Here is a 23612-nt window from a genome sequence, read left to right on the forward strand (position 1 = left end):
CCAGCATACCTGTAGGTGCCACCACCTCCATCCCAACCAGTGGGTCCACATTCCAGCAAATTCTAACTGATACTGACTTCAAGGAACTATTATAACCATTGTTCTCGCTTCTTCCAAACAAGATGAGACTGTTCCTTCTCAGCCTTGATGGTCCCCTCTAATATGCATATCACTCCACCTGAGGTAGGATATGACGTGGCTTTACCCCTGACTTGTAGAAGGACGTACAGAGAGTGAAAAATGAATTTGCTCATCACATGTGCACCAGGAACAAGCTCCAGATGTCGGTGCCGAGTCTCTCACTCAATGTCTGTGCAGAGTGACAAGCCCCAGACCATGGCTGGACATCAGGGGGGGGGTTTGTGATATCCACCTCATACATCACGAGCACAGGCTCGGCCAACCTGGGGGTACCCTCCTCAGTCAATGTGGGTCTCACTGCATCTGGCCAAGAGCTGGCAGCAAATGGCTGCCCACGTGGAGGAGGTGACTGCTGGAGTATAAACAAGCATAGCAGAGCCATTCCTCCCAAGGAAGCGGGAGAGAAGGCAGGTCAGAGGACATATCTTGTGTGGTCTAAAGGAACATTCTCCAGTCCTGGGACAGACTGTGGAGAAACAAAATGGAGGCCTCAGTCCATTAACTTGGGGAAATACTCCTTAATAGAGACCTATCTTGGAAGAAAAGTCCTTAAAAAAAGGTCTGAGAAATACTGTAGGAAGAACCTGCTTCACCTTAACTTGCTAAATGAAGGAAACCCTACCCACCCCACTCTTTTCCCCCATAATACCTATTAACATCCTCCATCCTTTGAATCAGTAACCTTCCATGGAACAAGCATAGGAAAACATTGGTCAAAACAATTATTGAGCAAGAATTAATACTGAATTTTTTTCTCTTTCCTCATTTGGGCTGAGTCTTGATTTTAAAAAAAGTGACATTTACTTAGCACTTCCCACAAGCCAGTCAGGCAGTGCTTAACTCATGGAATCCTCAGGACTAGCCGAGGTGTTGGGAACTATTATTATCCCCATTTTACAGATGAGAAGACTGAGGCAAAGGAAAGTTAAGTAACTTACCCAAGGTGGAACAACCATGAAGTATACACTGAATTAAGATACAATTCACCTTTGGTGCTTAATTTCCTTGTCCTTTTGTATTTGCTCAGGTTCCAATAATACCATCAAGCCATACCAGAAAGATTCCTAGGCTGTAAGTCCAAAGTAAACTGTAACGGAGCATTTGTCAGAAAACTTTCAAATATCACCACTAATCCAAGAAAGACACTAAGTTTTAAAGGAGACAAAATAATGAGCTTTGCCCTTGGCCTCATTTTATTTTTTAGAGCTATTTGGTGATGCTGGTCATTTTTAAAATTTTTAAAAAAATTTTTTTATTAAGATTATGATAGTTTACAACCTTGTGAAATTTCAGTTGTACATTATTGTTTGTCATGTTGTAGGTGCACCACTTCACCCTTTGTGCCCTTCCCCACCCCCCGTTTCCCCTGGTAACCACCGATTAGTTCTCTTTGTCTATATGTTAACTTCCACCTATGAGTGGAGTCATACAGAGTTCGTCTTTCTCTGTCTGGCTTATTTCACTTAACATAATACCCTCAAGGTCCATCCATGTTGTTGTGGATGGGACGATTTTGTCCTTTTTTATGGCTGAGTAGTAGTCCATTGCATATATATATATACCATATCTTCTTTATCCAATCATCAGTTGCTGGGCACTAAGGTTGCTTCCACATCTTGGCTATTGTAAATAATGCTGCGATGAACATAGGGGTGCAACGGACTTTTGGAATTGCTGATTTCAGGTTCTTAGGATAGATACCCAGTAGTGGGGTGGCTGGGTCATACAGTATTTCTATTTTTAACTTTTTGAGAAATCTCCATACTGTTTTCCATAGTGGCTGCACCAGTTTACATTCCCACCAACAGTGTATGAGGGTTCCTTTTTCTCCACAACCTCTCCAACATTTGTCACTTTTTGTTTTGGTTATTTTTGCCATTCTAACAGGTGTAAGGTGATATCTTAGTGTAGTTTTGATTTGCAGTTCCCTGATGATTAGTGATGATGAGCATATTTTCATGTGTCTATTGGCCATCCTTATATCTTCTTTGGAGAAATGTCTGTTCATGTCCCCTGCCCATTTTTTGATTGGGTTGTTTGATTTTTTGTTGTTGAGCTGTGTGAGTTCTTTATATATTATGGAGATTAACCCTTTGTCAGATAAATAACTTGTAAATATTTTTTCCCAATTAGTGGGCTGTTTTTTTGTTTCAATCCTGTTTTCCCTTGCCTTGAAGAAGCTCTTTAGTCTGATGAAGTCCCATTTGTTTATTCTTTCTATTGTTTCCCTCGTCTGAGGAGTTATGGTGTCCAAAAAGATTCTTTTGAAACTGATGTCAAAGAGTGTACTGCCTATATTCTCTTCTAGAAGACATTGTTTCAGGCCTAATCTTCAGGTCTTTGATCCATTTTGAGTTTATTTTGGTGTGTGGTGAAAAAGAATGGTCAATTTTCAATCTTTTGCATGTGGCTGTCCAGTTTTCCCAGCACCATTTGTTGAAGAAACTTTCTTTTCTCCATTGTAGGCCCTCTGCTCCTTTGTCGAATATTCGCTGTCCATAGATGTGTGGTTTTATTTCTGGGCTTTCACTTCTGTTCCATTGATCTGTGCACCTGTTTTTGTACGAGTACCATGCTGTTTTGATTACTGTAGCTTTGTAGTATGCTTTGAAGTCAGGGATTGTGATGCCTCCAGCTTTGTTCTTTCTCAGGATTGCTTTAGCAATTCAGGGTCTTTTGTTGTCCCATGGGAATTTTAGGATTCTTTGTTCAATTTCTGTAAAGAATGTCATTGGGATTCTCATTGGGATAGCGATGCTGGTCATTTTTAAGATGTGTGTTCCCTTTGACCCAGTGATTTCATTCCTAAGAATTTATCCTTTGGAGGTAAAGGGACACGTGCAAAAATGAAAACATGGACATGTCTTCTCTTCTCTCTTTAAACCTTAACACCTTTCTCTTAGTTCATGACCCTGAGAAAATAGAAGCAACCACAAAAGAAGGAACACGTAGCCACACTCCCATCTCTGCCAGCCCTGCCTTCCTTCCTGCTCCTCTGCGGCCAGCCCCTCCGCTCATGCCTGCATCTCCTCCCTCTCGTCCAGTGGAGGGCATCACTGTTTTTTGCATGATCAAAATTTCCCTTCTCTACTGGACTATTTTCATCAGCATATAAATGTGTTGTTATTCTGCCATTACAAAACCAAAGTCTCTCTTGGCCCTACATCTGGTTTCTCTAGCTATTTATCCAATTTCTCTGCCCCCCTCTATGCAAAACATGAAGTGCGTGCTCATACTCTGTCTCAATTTCTCTCCTCTACCCTTCCCAGAATCTACTCCAATCAGCCTTTGGTCTATACCAGTCCATCAGGGTCTCCAGTCACTTCCACTTTACCAAACCCAATGACCACTCCTTGGACCTCATTTTATTCTCACTGGAGTCTGCTGATCACTCCCTCCCTCTTGGAATTCCTTATTCACTTGGCTTTTGGGACTCCACTCTCTCTTGGTCCTCCTATGTCCCTGGCTGCTCTTTCAAGGTCTTGTCAGTTTCTTCTTATCTCTGTGACCTCTTAACGCTGGAGGACCCCAAGGCTTAGTCCTCGGAACTTCTCCATCCATACTCACTCTGGAGGTGACCTTACCCGGCCTCCATGGTGTTAACTATCACCTAAATAGCAGTGTCTCCTCGGGCCCAGACTCTGCCCTGAATTTGACCTCTACAGCCAACTGCATACCTGGCAGTACCACTTATAGAAACCTCTCACAGTCTATACAGAAGTTGAGGCCAAACAGTTGGGAGTGCCCCTGGACTCCTCTCTTCCTCTCAACCCTGACTCAGTCTGTCAGCAAGTCCTGTCAACTCAACCTTGCCTGTATCTTTAGAATCCAACCACTTCTCCTCTCCTGCCCTCTTCCCGCTCAGCGTCAATCCGCCATGAGGCCTCTCCTAGGTCACGGTACCAGCCTTCTCATGGTCTCCCGGCTTCGCTCCTTGCTTCCAGTAATCTCTTCTCCACAAAGCAGCCAAACTGATCTGTAGAAAACGAAGTATGGTCATGCCAGGTCTATGTCCAAGGCTTTCCAGTTGCTTCCTATTTTCGCATAAAATGCAGTCTTACTGAGGCCGACAGGGCCCTGCAGGACTCAGCTCGTCTTCTGCCTCATCTCCTCCTTCCCCTTAGCTCACCTGGCTCCAGCCACAGGGCCTCCGTGCTGCTCTGTCAACAGGCCACATACACCTCTGTTTCTTCTGCCTGAAATGCGTTTCCCCTTGGTCACCGCAAGACTCCTATTTCGAACATCCCTTGACCAGAGAGGCCTCCCCTGACTACCACACACGAATAGTCACCCTGGCCCCGGCACTCCCTCCTCCTGTAGCCTGCTTTATTTCACACCCCCAGCCCCACCTGGCACATTGAGTGCCGGTCTGTTCGTTGTTTGTCTCCCTTGTCTAGAACACAAGCCCCACAATGTGAAACTCTGTTGAGATCCAGTGCCTGGAAAGGTAGGCACTCAACAAGCATATGCTGAACGAATGAAGGCTGTTCTTACAATGGTTGCTTATAAATCCAAAAGGTTCACAAAAGTGGATGGATTAAAAAAAATATTGTAGACCCACCTGATGGAACATCATTCAGCCAGTACAGAGGCTTGTTTAGATTTATGTTTACTGCCATGGGAGGTTTTCCAAGATGTGGGAGATGAAAACAGGTTAGAAAATAACATGAATTATAAGATCTCATTAATGTAAAATTATATATGGCGATCCACATGGCTTCGTGCAGATAAATACCCAGAGATAAGGCTGCTTCTGGGGGGTGAGCTGCCTTACAAAGTACCCTGGGGTCCTCGTGGAGGTCAGAGGTGTGGTGGACATGGGGGAGGGCAAAGGGGATGGTCTCTGCCAAAGCGAGGTGGTTATGTCCAAACTGAGGGGGCTGCACTGACTTCCGCTGTTCAGGTCTTTGCTGGAGTTCTCTAGAACAGATGTCATCTCTGTCTATGGGGGTGACATCATGGACAGAAGAAATGGAGCTGCTCTGAGAAACAGCACAGGTTGTCCAGATGCCAGCAAGGCCCCTCAGAGCAAACTGAGGACTTCAGGGAGAGAAAGCGGCTTTATGGAACGTCATTGTCTCTGGAAGTGAAGGCCACATAATTCGCTGGTTAGTTCCTAGTGAGCACTAATTGAAGTAATAAAAGGTGTTTTAGTTTCCTACTGTTGCTGGAATGAATCACCACAAACTTAGTGACTTAAAACAATACAGACTTACCATGTCACTCTTCTGGAGGTCAGAAGTCCAAAATCAGAGTCACTGGGCTAAAGTGAAGGTGTTGGCCAGGCTGGCTCCTTCTGGAGTCTCCAGGAGAGAATTGGTTTTCTTGCCTTGTCCAGCTTCTAGAAGCTGCCAACATTCTTTGGCTTGTAGCCCCTTCCTCCATTTTGCAAGTGCATCAGCCCAGTCTCTGCTTCTGTCATCACATCACCTTCTCCTCTGACTCTCACCAACTCCCCACCCCGCTCAGCATCTGTCATACCAGACGGATCATTGATTACATCAGCCCACCTGGATAATCCAGAACAGTCTCCCCGTCAAGGGCAATTATTCAGCCTACCACTCCAGGTAATAGAGAGGCTGTTGTTTCCTGTGAACACAAGCAATGCAAAGTATTAAAGTACTAAATGTATAACCTTTGATCCCATCAGTTGATGTAAAGGGAATGGGAAATGATGGGCCCTTTGGCCAAAGGGATTGTGTGTTTGATGACAGGAATCAGGCCAGGTTCTCAGGCTAGGTTCTCAGGCTCTGTTCCAAGGCCGGCATTACCCAGGACTTGCTAGGTTAGACTGCACTGACAGGCCTGCAAACTATACAAGTGCTAAGAGAAGGACAACCTTGCATTCCAAACTCTGTGCTTGTGGGAACCTCCTCCAGATCTGTCACCATGGGGTTAAGCCAGACCGGAGAATGGGGACACGCATGTAGATCTGAGATTGCACCAGGAAAAAGTAACTTTATTATTTTCCTACCAGCTAGCCTGAAGTGGCACTAAACTTCACTGAAACATTTGACAGGCATTTGTGTCCTTGACTGCAAGCCGAGCCCACTCACTATGAGTGCAGAGCTCAAGTGAGTGCCACACACTCTGCTTGTCACATGGCTGTGGTCCTGGCTCAGACAACCCCACTAGAGGTGACACAAGCCATCTTGGCAGCAGGAGTGCTTGGTGGGCAGGAGACAAGGCAGGCAGCATGCATTCTGGGTACCCTCACACTGCCCTCCCACCCTGCCCCCTCCTTAATCCCTGGCAGCCACTGAGTTATTACATACTTAGCTTTTTAAGAAACTGCCAAACTTTTTGCAGAACGGCTGTGCCATTTTACTTTCCCACCAGCAATTTAGGAGTGATCCAGTTTCTCTCCTTTCTCAACAGCATTTGGTGTTGTCACTAGGTTTTATTTTAGTCATCCTGATAGGCATGTAGTGATTTCTCATTGTGGTCCTGATTTGCATTGTCCTAATGCTAATCATGTGCAGCATCTTCTCATGGGTTTATCTGCCACCTGTGTATCCTCTCCAGTGAAATGTCTCAAGTCCTTTGCCCATGTTCTCATTGGATTGTTTGGTTTTCTACTGTTGAGTTTTGAGTGTTCTTTATATATTCCAGATACTAGTCCTTTGTTAGACATAGAGGTTTGCAAATAATTACTCCCAGTCTGTAGCTTGATTTTCATCCTCTTAAGAGGGTCTTCTCAGAGCAAAACCTTTTATGTTTGATAAAATATAATTTATTGACTTGTCCTTTTGCGGATCATGCTTTTGCTGTCAAGTTCAGGCTCCCCATTGGTCTCCAGAGGCACTGCAGGGGTGGGACGCTCGCTAGGCCAGCAGGGGGGAAAGTCCTCGCTCCAGCCTAGCGAGGGTGGGGATTCGGCCATTGCTGGAGTGGGTGTGTGTGGGGCTGCAGTTTTTTCTGTGGTGTTGGCTGGAGTGGAACCATTACTGCCTAAATTTTTCTTTTTGCTAGGCTGCCCTTTTCTTCTTCCCTTGGCCAGAGATAGCAGGCTTCTGTTGGTTTTTACTATTATTATTATTGTGGTTAAACATACATAAAAGTTACCATTTTAACCATTTTAAAGTGTACAGTTCTGTAGCATTAGGTACATCCACATTGTTGTGTAATCATCACCACCATCCATCTCCAGAACTGTTTCATCTTCCCCTAAACTGAAACTCTGCACCCATTAAATACTAACTCCCCATGTCTCCTCCCCGCCAAGCCCCTGGCAACCACCATTCTACTTTCTGTCTCTATGAATTTGACTACTGTAGTACCTCATATAATTGGAATCAAACAGTATTTGTCTCTTCATGTCCAGCATATTTCCCTTAGCATAATGTTCTCAAGTTTCATCCACGTTGTAGCATGTGTCAGAATTTTCTTCCTTTTTAAGGCTGAATACTATTCCATTGTATGGATATACCACATTTTGTTTATCCATTCATCCATTGATGGAAACTTGGGTTGCTTCCACCTTTTGGCTATTGTGAATAGTGCTGCTATGAACATGGTGTACAAATATCTGTTCAAGTCCCTACTTCAATTCTTTATGGTATATCCCCAAAAGTGGAATTGCTGGATTGTATGGTAATTCTATGTTTAATTTTTTATGGAACTACCACACTGTTTCCCACTGCAGCTGCGCCAGTATACATTGCCACCAGCCATGCACAAGGGTTCCAATTTCTTCACATCCTCATGAATACTTCTTTTGGGGATAATAGCCATCATAATTGGTGTGAAGAGGTGTTGGTCATTTTTTTCCTCTGTCCTGCCAGTGTTTCTGTGTTGCTGGCTTTCTTTGACTCCAAGCATGGGATATATGAGTCAAAAAGAAAACTGGGGAACTCATCACTGTCATTTTTTTTGGTCCCAAGGTCCCCAGCTGGTCTGCTTTCTTCACTCTACCTTTCAGAGTCATCTTATGTTTCCTTTAACATATAACGTCCAGGTTTTTTTGCTGTATTTAGGGCAAGGGACAGGGAAAGGTATATCTATGTAGTAGCTATATCCTATCAAGAGAACCCTGAATATCTCAATATATAGGTGTCCTCTCCATCTCCTTTTTCTTAAAATTTATTTATTGAAGAAACCACGTTGTTTGTCCTACAGAGCTTGCCACAGAATTGGATTTTGCTGATTGCGTTCCCCAAAGTGTCATTTAACATGTTCCTCTGTGCCCTGTATTTCCCTGGGGGTTGGTAGTTAGATCTGAAGGCTTGATCAGATTCAGGTTAGAGTTTTTGGCAGACTACGTCATAGGGGGTGGTATGCACCTCTATCATGAGGCATGACATCTCTTGTCTTTGTTGGTAATATTAACTCCTTTAATAGTTACCAGTTTTCTTTTTCTTTTATTTTTCTAGTAGCAACATAAACTCTAATTTAATTTTATAATTTCAATCCATTACTATTTTTGATCTTGCAGATGTTCATCCCATGTCTAGCTAGAAAGAGCTTCTTTAAGTTCTTCTGACAGGGCCCCAGGTGTCTTTGCTGGTCCCCTGGATGTCTGGTATGAATAGATGCTCCAGGCTATCTTAGACATTTTTTGCCCTAAATCTGGAATCAGCCCTTCTCCAAGGAGCCCTCGATCCTTTTGGAAGGAAAGGTATCTAGAAACCACAATTTGGGCACTAGGGGTGCTTGCTAGATACTGGCTTGGTCATTGTTTTTAGGCCCTTTCAGTGAAACAAGCTAGGAAATAAGTGAGTGTGTTTAAGATAAATACATCATGAGTTGAAATTGGTGTTTCTGCATCAAATTTAGAACTAAAGGTTTTAATTTAACCTCTTTGGTCTTATAGAGGCAACTTTTTATCTCCCATGCCAAAAACTTGGTTCCCCATAATATAAACATAATTACTCATTTACTTTCTCCAGTAATAAACATACACCAATCTCAGAATAACAATACAATCTCACAAAAACAATATAATACTTCCACAAACAAAACAATTACTGAAAATGGTTTTTGTTTATCAATCACTTATTTACTTGTTGCCACTCTTTTTTTCCTTAGGGTATATCCTACTGGGGATGCACAGTTAAATTCCTGTATTTTAAAGTCAATTGAAATAGTTCCTTTCTTTGTTTTATGTCACCAACTTGATATATAGTTATGTTCATTTACTTCATTTTGCTTTCAATTTTTAGGAATTAAAAAATCTATTTTACTAACTATGTAAATATTCATATGGTTCTAAAGCCAAATCTATAAAGCAAATTATATTTGGACAAATTTATCTTCTAACCCTGTCCCCTATATATTATTCCCTCTCTCCTTCTATAGGTAACAACTTACATTTTTTTTGGTTTACCCTTCCATCTGAAATAAAGCAAATATCTCTGCATATTTATATGTATCTCCTTTCTTAAATAATTGGTAGCATACTACTCACACTTTTCTCCATCTTGTGTTTTTACTCACTGCATCTTGAAGATCACTCCATAGCAGTACACAGATATATTCACATTCCTTTTTTTAGCTACATAGACTCCACCATGTGGATGTCCACAGTTTACACAGATGGTCCCTTGTTGGTGGAAATCAAACGTTTTTCTGAATGGAGTGTCTACACTGAGTGACTCTGTCACACGGTTAAGCAAGTCCCTGTGGTTATTCCTCCTCCTTCATAAGTCACTTGTCAGTTTTGCATCCCCACTCTCAGCAGCTTTCTCCATGCAGGGGCTGGCTCTATGTACGTATACTGCCTAGAGTGAGCTAGTTCCAGGTAGCAGATATCCCTGATAAGGTACTAAATAGACATTCAGTTTCAAGAAGAAGAGATGGTGAAGCATGATGGTGGTTTTCAAGTTACTTCAAAAACAATTTTCCCAAAGGGGAAACAGAGAGTCACTGTTTAATTGGGAACAGAGTTTCTGTTGGGATCATGAAAAATTTCCAGGGATGGATGGTGGTGACGGCTGCACAACGAGAATGTGCTTAATCCCACCGAACTGTACACTTAAAGATGGGTGAAATGGGAAATGTTGGGTATATTTTACCTCAATAAAAAAAAAGAGTAAGTAAAACCTATGGGAAACACTTAAAAACATTTACTGAAAAATAGCAATCAAGATTTTCTGTTAGAAAATAATTTTCTCCAATAAACTATTTTAATGTGTAACTTTATACAGAAATTAAACTTTTTTGTGTATGTGAGGAAGATTGTTGCTGAGCTAACCTCTGTGCCAGTCTTCCTCTATTTTGTACGTGGGGTGCCACCACAGTATGGCTTGATAAAGGGTTTGTAGGTCTGTGCCCAGGATCAGAAACCATGAACCCTAGGCTGCTGAAATGGAGCACACAAACTTAACCCCTATGCCACCAGGCTGGCCCCAGAAATTAAACTTTTATACACATACTAAATGAGGATTTTAATTGATATGAATATGTTTCATTGCAGGGTCAATAGTAGATGTCCTCAGCTTAGAGATGGCTCCTTTCTCCACTGTTGTAATAAATGAGGTTTGGTCACTTTCCAAGCTTAATCTTATCTGACATGGCATCTGTACAAAGTACTCTCCAAGTTTAATGATTTGATAGCAAGTTAGCTTTTTCTAGACATATTTATCTTACTACATGGTAACTTGAATTTTATGGCTTCTAAGTGAGGCATTTATGAATAGGAAATACAGCTCAGTGACACAGGAGACAAACTCTTATACCCACCCCTGCTGATGTTAGAGTCAAGGTTTATCACACTGGGCTGAGGATGTGAGAGATTCAGGGCAAACCTATACAGAGAATTTTCTCAAGCCCTAAGTCTGGATAGACTAACAAATGGGCTGTAGACTCTGGCGAGCCACCATCATGCTTCACCATCTCTTCTTCATGACCTTGTCTCCATCTGTAAAATACTGCCTTACTGTGGATACATTATTGTACACTACTGTAGACTTTATAAACACTGTACACTTAGGCTACACTAAACTTACAAAAATACTTTTCTCTCTTCAATAATAAATTAACCTTAGCTTACTGTAACTTTTTTACTTTATTAACTTTTTAATTTTTTAAAACTTTGACTTCGTTTTTCCTTGAGGAAGATTAGCTCTGAGCTAACATCTGCTGCCAATCTTCCTCTTTGCTGAGGAAGATTGGCCCTGAGCTAACATCATGCCCATCTTCCTCAACTTTATATGTAGGCTGCCTGCCACAGCATGGCTTGACAAGTGGTGAGTAGGTCTGTGCCTGGGATCTGAACCAGCAAACCCTGAGCTGCCGAACGGGAGCATGCGAACTTAACAGCTGCGCCACCAGGCTGGCCCCAGCTTTGACTCTTTTGTAATAACACAATTTAAAACACAAACACGTTGGACACCTGTACAAAAATATTTTCTTTCTTTATATAGTTATACATTTTTTTCTAGTTTTGAAATGTTTTATTTGTCTTTTACTTTTTGAGCTTTTTTATTAAAAACTAAGACACAAACACAGATTAGCCTAGGCCTACACAGGGTCAGGATCATCAGTATCACTGTGTTCCACCTCCACATCGTGTCCCACTGGAAGGTCTTCAGGGGCAGTAACATGCATGGAGCTGTCATCTCCTATGATAACAATGCCTTCTTCTGGAACACCTCCTGAAGGACCTGCCTGAGGCTCTTAGGGAGATGTCACTCTTTTCAGAAATATGTCCCTTGTGGTTTGCTTGGTTTCTTTTTTTCATCCTAGATTTGCTTGTAAACAGATAATGCATCATGAACATTCCTTGCTGTTAATGAAAACTTTCGGTGTTCAGGGTGTCCATGTTTTCAAACTTTTTAAGGAACTCGTGGAGGTCTGCAAAAACTTCTGCTAAACCCTTTGCTGTGAATTTCTTGGGGGTTCTTTTTCTTCTCCTATAGTTTCTTATTCTCTTGCTGTGAATTTCTTGGGGGTTCTTTTTCTTCTCCTATAGTTTCTTATTCTCTTGCCTCTTCCTCAGCTATGCATTTTTGTTCCAGTTCCAACAACTCCTCATTAGTCAATTCCTCAAGAACCACTTCTAGGAACTCCTCAACGTCGTCCTCATCCACACCCACACCCAGGTTAAAGCTGTTTGCCATCTCAACCACAGCCTTGCTGATTTTTGCAATCTCTCCATCGTTGGCAAATCCTTTGGAGTCATGGATGAACCTTTTGGGTGTCTTCTTCCAGATACACTAGGCAATAGGAATTTTTAAGCTCCATTGTAATCTCATGGACCACTGTCATATATGCAGTCCATCGCTGACTGAAATGTTGTTGTTATGTGGCGCATGACTGCAGTAGAATTCAGAGCCAGACCACAGTGCAACAAAGCATTTATCCAAGTCCTCTGGAAGATCTGGCTTCTAGACCTGTCTTGAAATCTGTCTCATGGAAACTTAGATTCCTCATGTACCCAACCGGAGCTTCTGTCAAACTTGTTTAATCGACCAACTCTCTCTTTTTTCCCCCTCAAGTATTTTAAAGCAAATTTCATACACCACGTTATCTCACCCCCAAGTATTTCAATATCCTGCCCCTCGTAGGACTGTCAAACAATAAATACCCAGTATTCACTACTGGAAAATCAGCAATGTTATTTTTAATACAGATGTGGTACAGAATGTTTAATTACAGCAGGGCAGAGATTCTAGTTAAATAAAATTAAAAACTTTTATTTTTCCAAATATAAAATTACTAAATTAATGTCTCAAAAGAAAATATAACATGGTGAAAGCTTTAAATTACACCACTATTCACCACAGGATTTATGATTTACCAATTACATACTCCACCACTTTGGCAAAAGGATGAAATTTTTAAAACAGTTTATAAACCTAACATAGCAAAGACTGTATACATCTCAATATTGCACTTTTTTATGTACAAGAATAAAACAGTAAAGTGTATTGTATATACTAAGTACAGCACAAATTTGTCACAATTAAACTTATGCAGAAGCTGATGTGAGTATTAAAAATGTAGAAATGTAATACACGTATATACAGGATGCTGAGACTGTATTAACAAACTCTATGTACATAACAATATACTGTACTATTTTTAAATTTTTAGCATAGTTGTGTTTATTAATACAGGCCTTTGGTTCTAAACTGCTTGACTAGTTTTAGGCTCACATAGTTTCTTAAGCTTTCATATTTTTTAAATGCAAGTAAATGAGTATAAAAGCACTAAACCTTCTGGTTCACTGGTACAAAAATTACAATGGTCAGTTCCCTTGGGTCATCAAAAACTAGTCACAAAAATAATTCTTGTATTCAACCTGAATGTGCCACAGGAAAAAAAAAATATTTTCAAGATTTTCCAGCTTAGCCTAGAGGCAAAAGGTTACCCCAGCCTCAATTTCAGTGCTACTGTCCCTGCTATGTACATTCTAGAACACTTGTTTTCTCTAGGCCGTTTAATACTACTCTGTAAGGAAGAATAAAATTTAACTCCAGCTTAAGAGTGTCCACCACACACCTCTGTTAAGACACAATGAAAAGTTTGAATATTGCCAGCGAGATTTAAAAAAATACGTGCACCCTCTTATGACTCCTCTAGAAAATGTGCTAAGAAATAACACAGTTCTTTATTTCCTTTCTCTCCCATTCCCCTTGACTTCTTGTGCTCGGTCTTCCCCGTGTCTTGCACGGGCCCAGTGATTAGTTTTGGAAATCATCCTGAGTTTGTAAATGACAAAGCAAGTCCCCACAGGTGATCCATGAGGTGAAATCACACAACTGAGGACGAGCTGGTCATCCCATGAACCATTGTGCTTGTTGGAGTCCCACTGATGGCATTGAAGATGTGAAGGGAATTCGGTAAAACGCTCGTCTTCTCCTCCAGGGGGCAAATCTCGAGGCACAGAAACACAACATTACCCAAGTGTAACGCCCTGAACAACATTTCTCAAAATGGTGCATTTCACGTCACACACAATTTATCACCCAGTGGTCACCAAGACCGTGAATGACGGTGCGCTCAGATAGCTTGGCTTTGGCAGTTTGCAGAGGGATTGGGTCAGCTCATCTAGGAAATGACCTTTTTCAGATCAGGATTAAAAGGAGAAAAGTCAAGAACAATATGTTTTGTTTCCTTCACAAGTTAGTGAATGAAGAGCCTTCTAGACTCATCAGATTATAAGGTGGCTTGAAGTCTATCTTACACATACTTGATGGGGACATGACCTAGCCTTGTCCTTCGGAAACATCTTTTAAAATGAATCTGGAGCACCTGTGTTTCTCTCCTGGCTCCTTTTCTCAGGGTCTTACAGATTTCCATCCTGGGAAAGAGATAGTGGCTGCCCCTCTGACCTGAAAAAAATCTCTTTTCATACTAGGTAATGCAGGGAAGAATTCTAAGCACAAGACTTGACCTATTGCCAGGCCGAAACTGAGAACAACATACATTCAGAGGCTCCCCTGGACAAAGCAAAATCAGGTCTATTCCAGCCACGACCCTTTCTGCTTAAGGGTTCAAAGGAGTTTAATCTTCATAGTTGTTGAGATAGTGAAAAGGTCAAGGTGCAGTTTACAGCACAGCACTGCATTAAATGTCCACATAATTTGGGAGTTTACTTTACAATTTTCAGCCCATAATTTTTTCCTACTTTCATCTTTTCTAGTGCCAAATGCTGGCACCCACTGATCAAGCTTTCCATCCTACAGGAATCTGGAGACCTCAAGAAAAAGACCTTGAGTTTTCTCTAAAAACTTGTTCCCAGGAGACCCTTCCTTTCTGCTTAATTACTCACATATTTATTTCTTTAATCATTTCAATTTTTTCCCTACTTTTCTAAATGCCCAGAAGAGGGTTGCCTTCTTCTGAACATGCATTATCATGACGCCAATGTCTGCAGTTGTCCAAATTCAGTAATAACTTCATGTGACTCAGTTTATCAAGGTTCAGAAAAACAAAATTAGAAAATGACATTACCATCCCATCTGAATGTGTTAGCATGGAGGACAAAAAAAGCAAGCAAGTTAAATCTCAGACATTTAAGCTAGTTTCCTGCAACAGACATTTCCTAAGTAAATCATCATGTTATATACTAACTGGCACAAATGGTCCTAGTTTCCATTTTGCAGGACTGAAAGACAATAATGTAGGGGAACAGACAAAAATAGTTAAGTGTTCTTAAGGTGCCAACACTAATTATAAAGACTGGTACTGCGACCGGGAAGAAGTCACCCTGGTTGATGGAGAATGGACCCCTCAAAAAGCAACAATGTGGCAGCTGCTTTTTGACATTCACTTGGTTCCCGGGGCAGCTGTCCCTTCTGATGACTACTGAGCCCACATCAGTAATCCTACTGAAAGGAATTCATACAGGAAGGCGATAGTAACCTTGTAATCAGGAAAGATGCCCGTAATGACAAGGAATATAGAAGCAGCCATGAAGAATCCACTGGGGCACCCATGGGTTAGCTGTAAATAGTCAAAAATGGAACAAGCCTATTTTTTTTAAATGGCACATTTTTTAAATGTGCTGTTTGGAGTCCCACTGATGGCACTGAAGATGTGAAAGGAATTCGGTGAAATGCTTGTCTTCTCCTCCAGGGGGCAAAGTTATTTAATGCAACAGCTAAGTCCTTAAATCAGGCTAGTAAACCCTGTTCTTTCAAAGGATTGGATGAACAAAGGAAATTCTAGGAAGAGTATGGGTATTTCTTTTAATGTGAGTTTTATTTTTTTGAGCTAGATTGGTGGGGAAGGTCAAAGCTTATAAACTGCAGCCACCTCTAAGAGCAATGAAGAGAGGTGGGTGCTGCTCTCCTCTGGTCACGTTAGATACTAACTGGTGGGCAATTTGTTAGCTGTTCCCCAAGTAACCTGTGGTTCGATAGTAGCAGCAATGTACATTATTCTTCAGATATCTAAATTCTGGAAGGATGTTGGAAGGTTTAGGCCACCATACGGTGTACTTGAGACCCAAAATGACGCATGCTCCCTAAAAATGAGAAGAACTCCAGGCTGGCACTTACCTGCTCATGCATGATTTCAGAAAGCTCCTTTGCCATTTCCCTGTAGTTGGCCTTCATTTCTTCCTGATACTCTAACTGGTCCTCTTTAATCAGCCGTTCATTTACTGCTAAGGCTTGACCACAAGCTTCCACAAATTGCCTGAAATGGTGCGGGAATGAAAAAAAAAAAAAAAGGCATGTAGAGGACAATGAATAAGTCCAACTGGTGGTATCTACTGAATGAGCACAGAAATGATGAATCCTTGAAGAGAAAAGGACGTTTCCAGTGTGGTTTACCTGAAAACTTCTTTAAGCAACTTCACTTTATTGTCAGGATACCTTTTTGTGTTTGTGTCATCTAAGAAAGCTCGGGCATACGCTAGTGGACCAGCGTTGACCTAGATAAAGAACAAAGATTTTAAATCATGTTATGAAGAAAATTACCACTATCATTGATTTAGTTTCAGTTGGAACGTACTAAAAATGCTATTTGAGTGAGTTGGTCATGACCCCTGCCCTCCAGGAACTTATAACTCAAAAAAGGAAAGTGTGAAATAGGCTTATATTGTTATATGTCATTTGATTTTATCATCTCAGCCATTCTCAGGGCACTTGTGTTGATGGTTCCTTTTATGTAGGAAGAACCAATGCTTGGAAAATTTAAGGACCTGTTCAAAGTTGAACAGCCAGTAAGCAAAATGCCTGAGATCGGAGCCCAAGTCTTCCAATTGGTATTTGTGCTCCACCATACTGACTAAGAGGTCAATCTAGTGAGTTCAGTGAAAAACTGAAAAATATGGGAAATACACCAGTTTTTAAAAATCAACTGTTCACCTCATGGAACTGTATAGGCAGCTACGGCCACACTGGTTTGCTGTCCTCGAATGAAGCAACAGTGTGAGGTGTGCTAGAAGGCCAAAGATTAGGGACATTCAGCAACGTGTCAAGTGAACCAGCACCCTGCATCTCTCTTTCAATTAGCCAAGAAGAGTTCTCTGAAGTTGGGTAAGTTAGGAAATGTGAGAATGTGGAGAGAAAGAAGGTTAGACACACTGGATGGGGAGGAGAAAGTTCCAGGCATCTGAGACAGCTTGGGAAAGGCCTTGACCATGTGATACTGCCTAATTTTTCCTGGGAGGTCTGGTGGGCTTGGAAGGTAAGTAAGTAGGGAGGCTGTCTGTCTTGTCTGTCACTGTTGGTGAAGGGGAAGGGCTCCATGGTGTGCAGGACTTGTACAGTAATGGCAGGAGAACCGAGCTGTGAGAATTCACACCAGAGGTGGGGAGACAGACGGCCATTGTGGTTAGAGGTGGGCCCTAACAGGAACAACTAGCTAATCTTGTGTGATGACTGAATATGTCATCACACTGGATATGTGTGGGGAACTATGTTAACAACCTGAAGATGACCCAAATGACCAATTATCCAAAATGATACAATATATTCAATTTTAAGAAGAGGCAAAGAGGAGAGCTGATGAGACTTTGTAAGGTCTAAGATAACAAGACCTTGGAGTGCAGCGCCATGAAGGCACCCTGATGGCTCTGTCCTGTACAACAGCAACCCCAGTGAGGCTCTTGGTCAAAGAACTACAGAAACAGACAAATAAAATGATAAAATCAATTTCCTCTGGCTCCAACTTTGTTGTTATCTTGGTGGGCAAACACATATAAACTTAATATCCTCATTTCACCATGGGATTCTTTGCTTTCCAAGATGACTGAGCATTTATAAAACTCTAAGGTCACCACCAAATGGCAGGGCACATTTTGCCCTTTAGAAAGCTCAACCTGTCTAGCCCCACCCTTTACTGGTATCCACACTCCTCCGCTGGCCTTTTGATAGAGGCATGATGTTCCTAGGCCATGTTATTGAGTGGTTTTGTTTTTAACTGCAGAAAACTGTGGCCTCTGGCCCTGTTATATAACCACTTACATTACTGGAATATTTATCATATTCACTTGATAACTTATTTTAGCACCTAAGTCTTTTGGGCCATAAGGGAAGATGTTAAAAATATCTGCAAATACTTTCATGGTGAGTGACATTTAGAAAAATGTTAGGCAACAACTCCTGATAAAAAGTTGACAAAAACTGATTTCACAAAATGAACCAAGAAAATCCCAAAATCTATATACTACAATCTACATGTAACTTTCATAAACACACCCTTCTTGAAAGAGAAAAGAATTGGAGATAGGGCGATACACACACACACACACGTCTGTGTACATATATATATACACACACACATGTAAAACAAGTGCTAGAGTTATTCATATACACTTAGAAATGTCAATAAAGCAAGAGGCATACTAGTCACCAGAGGGAGGTTATTTAACATTTACCAGTTTCCCAGGAAACCATGTAAGTAAGAAACCTTTTAAAAAACGCACTATTGAAGTGTAATATACAAACAGAAATGAACACGTAAGTGTAGAGCTTGATGAATTTTCACAAACTGAACATATCTGTATAATCAGTACCTAGATCAAGAATGATCTTTTCCATAAATGGTGCACACTTCATAGCTATATGGAAAGAAAGATATATTTTGATCCCTATCTGCTACCACATACAAAATCACTTCCAGACGGATTGCAGATCTACATTGGAAGGAATGCTGAACAAAGGAGGAGAACATAGGAGAGCATCTTTGAAACAGATTTAAGAAAGATTTCTTAAAGAGGACACCAAAAATGCTACGAGTAGAGGAAAAATTGATTCATTGGGCTATATTAAAATGAAGAATTTCTGTTAATCAAAAGACACCCTTAAGAGAATGAAACTTACGGTATTTTTTCAGATACAATTTTCATAGAAACCAGAAACAATAGTTTTATTTAAAAAATCTGTATCTACCCACATTTCTTTATGTTTAGAAGAGTCTTGAAGCTTCCAATTAGGCACCTAGAATTCCCCAAATTACCAAAAAACAGGTTAGTATGGAGAGCTGTCTCTGCCCTAGCTGTTGGCTTAGCAAGAAGGACAGCTCTGGTAGGTGGGATGGGGTGGGGTGGGAGCTCTAAGGCTACTGCCCGCTCTGATGTCAGGAGAAACTGCACACAGACACTGTGGGGAGGTAACGCGGATCGCCTGGTAAGCCAGGGATCTACACTAGACCCTGGTGGTGTGAATGACTTGAAGTTTATCGAGGTCCGAAGGAGCCTTTCCCCTGTGGCTCCATGGTTTGGCTCACCTGAACGCTCACACTGCCCTGGAGTTTGAGCTGCAGTTTGATCATGTCCACTTCAGCCGAAGAGCACAGCTGCCGGAGCTCAGCCACTTTCTTGCTCATCTCATCAATGGCCACTTCAATGGGGTTCAGGTCGGTGTGGTGTTGGTACATGACAGGGATCCGCTTCTTTACATATGGGAAGCAGTGTATTGCTGCAGAGGAGCAAGTGCCAGAATTATTCCATAGCCTGCATGATCTTTACTATTATTGAGGTAGAAGTAATTATTATTCCCGTTTTACAGATAAGAAACCCAAAGTCTGCCAAAGTCATATGCCAGTATTTTGTGGAAACAGACTATTTTCTTCCTTTATCATTGTTTATGTTTAATGACAGGTTGTATCATACAAAGTCAGGAGAGTTAGGTCCTTGTTAAGCTTTAATGTGAGAAGTGTGTCTTTGAAGAAATCACTTTATCACTCCCTGCTCAGTATTCTCATCCATGAATGCCCTGCCTTCCTTGAAGTTGTGAGATCTGAATGAGCTTAAAAGTAGGTATAAGATGGCTTTGAAAATATAAAAAAGACTAAACAGTTTTGAGATATCACATACAGATTAAGTCAGAAAATAGTTCATAAAAATATGCTTGAGACAATTCATTTTTCTCCAAGGAACAACTCTGAATCACATGCTTATGTCTGTAGAAATCAGAGAAACCAATGAAAAATAACAAGTAAAAATATATTTCCAAGCAAAGTATTTTATGAACCACATATTCACAAACTGTTGGAGTAATACTAATAAGAAGATATTTTGAAACTTAAATGAGTAAACAATGTAAGTAAAAACATTTACTTTTTCTTAGTTTTTTTTTTTTTAAAGATTGGCACCTGAGCTAACAACTGAGGCCAATCGTTTTTTTCTTCTCTCCAAATCCCTCCAGTACATAGTTGTATATTTTAGTTGTGGGTCCTTCTAGTTGTGGCATGTGGGATGCTGCGGCAGCGTGGCCTGATGAGCGGTGCTATGTCCATGTCCAGGATGCAAATTGGCAAAACCCCGGGCCACTGAAGCGGAGCACGTGAACTTAACCACTTGGCCATGGGGCTGGCCCCCTTAGATAGTTTTTTATCCAAAAAATCAATGTTATTTTCATCTATCATAATTTGATACCTGAACATACCAACACCAAAGAGTTAAGTTTAAAAATGAACAGATGAATTTTAATTTGAGTCTGTTTCATATTTCCATGCTTTATGTTATATAAATATCTATAATATTCTCATTTAACATATTTTTACTAATAGACATATAGATAGATACTTAAAAGCTTATTCTATTTTTTAACAAGCAAAAATAAGATGGGAGTGTTGTGTTTGGATTTGTTACTATTTAGTAAGGGGCTGGGGAGGGTTTACTCAGAAAGGACTTAGCAAAAATGAGAAAACATGGCCAGCTCCCCATAGATCACAGAGTTCCGATGGGCCCCCCAAAGTCTGGACAAAGCAGGAGAAGGTGTTCAACTCTATGCAACCTCATTTATCACACACTCACACGCCTGTTCTAGTCTCTACGTGTTTTATCAATCTAAAGCCAAGGGTCTGGGCCTCCTATTTCTTTTGCGTTCCTTGCAGACACACAGTTTTTAAGTGACAGCACTGGGATGGATAAATCCTCTTTGAATTGAAAGCTCCTTTGATAGTGTGACAAGAGCTAGGCATTGCTGCTTACCAGCCAAGGAGACAGGGAAGTGGTCCTCCAACCAGAGGTGTACCAGGATGTGATAGACTGATGTGCTTTATAGAGGAGTGCTATAACATTCCCATTTCTAAGAAGGAAGTACCTGTGGAAATGTTTCATGAGGCTAACAGTCATGTCAAAACACATACGATTAGTCACAGTGTTTGTGTGCCATGGTGCAGTAGCACCATCATTTCAGGGAGAAAAACCATCTCCAACGATGTTTGTGAGGTGTCCATAGATTATACTGATTTCATTCACTGCAAAAGTCCTGAGTCACTGCTTCTTGTGATGGTAACTGGAGACTTAAAGCGGCAAAGAAGAGGTATAATGATACAGAAAACTCAGAATCTGTCCCTGAGCCTACCAGGTCCATGTGATCTGGGACTCCCCCACCAGCTGGCCTCCTGACTTCCTTGCTGGACCCACCTCTTCTCCTCTCCCTCAGGCTCACTGGGCTCCAGTCACACCAGCCTACTGGTCATCCCCTGGTCCCCTGAATGCATGGACACAGACATCCCCAGTGCCAGCCTTTGCGCCAACAGCTCCTTCTCCCACCAGACATTTGCAAGACCCTCTTCCTCATCTCCTTCAAGTCTGGACCCAAACATCATCTCCTCAGTGAGGTCTACCCCAGCCACCCTATTTAAACAGCACCTCTCATTTCCCTCCTTTCTTAACTTCTCATTTCCAATCTCCTTTTGCTCTTGTCCACAATATGTATTCCTTCCAACACAGGTGTATTTACCCACTATGTTTACAGTTTATCATCTGTCTCCTCCCACTAGGATCTAAGCTGCTCAAGCCAGAGCTTGGTTTTGTCAGTATGCCAAGTTGGAACACTACCTGTGTTCAATATATTTTGCTGAATTAATGAATGTATTACCACCCAAAAGACTAAATGAAAGAGCAAACTGGTGTGGAAGGTGGAAAATTAGGTGACGGACTGAGCGAGCCATCACGTTACTAATAAATGGCCCACATTCATGATCTGCAGCCCTTTAGGAAGGAGAGTGAGGAAGAGACAGCTGAGAAGTGTGGGTGACTGGACGGTCTGGTTAGACTGAACATAAGGCGAAGGGCAGGAGAATATTTCCAACCTGAGTCCGAGTCTGGGCGTGATTTGGAAGACTCTGGAATGGTGATTGGGAAGAAGCTCCACGGCAGGAGTTCCATGAAGGAAGAAAAGGAGGGGATCATGTTGGGAGGCAGGCTCAGGAGTGTACACCGAAGGGGCCTGGAGAGTGATCATTAGGTTTTTCAAATGATCACAATTGCAGCTAACTGACCGAACTATCCAGGAAAGTGAGCCTTTGCCAGGTTCAGAGGGCAGGGAGGGCTGGGGCGTCCCTACAACTTGGAAGACCAAAGCTCAGGTCTGAAGCAAAGCAATGGAAGAAGAACCTAAAAGATTAAGAACATAAGGGAAAACTCTCAAGCTCAAAGTCTTCAGAACAATCCTGGTCTGTGTGTCTTTAACTAAACGTTGACACAAAGTTTACATGTTTTTAGTAGCATTTTTCTAACTCTTTTCTAAATCTTTATGCTGCTCAGTAACCATCCGTTTGATATTTTGAGATCTTTTAGGGCAGTAATGGCAGCCATTTTTGCATGTTTTGTTGCACTATAGTCCCCTCTTGCTCTTCATCAACCAGAAAAGGCAAGGAGCCTGATGGTGGGTGAGATCTAGCAAAATGAGGTACTTTCTTTCCCTTCCTGGGTAAAATTCACAAAATTCTTTTACCACAAGATGGATAGTATAACTCATTTTACAGATGAGGAAACTAAGGCACAGAGAGGTTAAGTGACCTGCCCAAAGTCACACAGTGAGGATGAGACCCAGGTCTGCAGGAACCCAGGCCCAGACTCTGCACTGCCCACAGCTGTGCAAGGTGGTTACTTCCTGAGTCAACCACACGTGTCTCCTTTGCCTCTCTCTGAAGGGGAGTTACTCTTTGTCCTCTCTGTTCTGCCAGGTTCAGAGCTTTGCTTACATCCTTTATCTAATCTACAGTATTTCTATGAAAAAAATGGTAAACTATAACCTTGAAGGAAATCTTGCCAGGGAAAACACCCTCTGGTAACTGTATGAATCAGTGTGCTACCAGAGCAAAACAATCGTAATAAAAACCCCCGGCCCTGACTCATCAGTGAACTAGGTTTATTTAAAGCAACAGTTCTTAAACTTGAGCGGCATCAGACACCTGGAGGGCTTGGTTAAACACAACTAGCCTGGCCTCACCCTCAGAGTGTCTGATTCAGCAGGTCTGGGTGCGGCCCGAGAATCTGCATTTCTAACAGGTTCTCAGGTGATGCTGATGCTGCTGGTCCAGGAACAGCCTTTGATAAGCTCTGATTTAAGGAATCAAAGTCATCGCAGCTACAGAGACAAACATTGTAAGCTGATAATTCTCCCAAAATGACTCCACTTAGAAATGTAGTTGTCTTGCTTATTAACAAGAAGAATTTGTTACTGTGTCCATTAGAAAAACAATTCATTTACATATGGGGGAGGGACAGTATTGTTTGTGCTTAACATGTTATCTTATTATTCTAAAAGCAGGAGCAGGGACTCTTTCTTTAAGAATGCAGGTTTTTAAAACATTTTAACTTTTATCTCAGTTCCCTC

The 23612-nt window shown here is 41.5% G+C and overlaps 1 protein-coding gene across 42 annotated transcripts in view; it reads right to left on the bottom strand.

Annotated features, from left to right (window-relative positions):
- Window positions 1–12673: 12673 nt before the first annotated feature.
- DOCK9 (dedicator of cytokinesis 9) overlaps window positions 12674–23612 on the bottom strand; it is a 273386-nt gene continuing 262447 nt past the window's right edge. For all 42 annotated transcript variants that reach the window (XM_070520061.1, XM_070520081.1, XM_070520067.1 and 39 more), the window contains 4 exons: window positions 19267–19457; window positions 16365–16465; window positions 16089–16227; window positions 12674–13959 (listed from right to left, as the gene is read on the bottom strand). In XM_070520061.1, coding sequence (XP_070376162.1) covers window positions 13837–13959; window positions 16089–16227; window positions 16365–16465; window positions 19267–19457 — 554 coding nt within the window. In that variant the 3' untranslated portion in view covers window positions 12674–13836. The remainder of the gene's footprint in view (window positions 13960–16088; window positions 16228–16364; window positions 16466–19266; window positions 19458–23612) is intronic.

Source organism: Equus asinus, chromosome 11, assembly GCF_041296235.1.
Source record: "Equus asinus isolate D_3611 breed Donkey chromosome 11, EquAss-T2T_v2, whole genome shotgun sequence".
Lineage (NCBI taxonomy): Eukaryota > Metazoa > Chordata > Mammalia > Perissodactyla > Equidae > Equus > Equus asinus.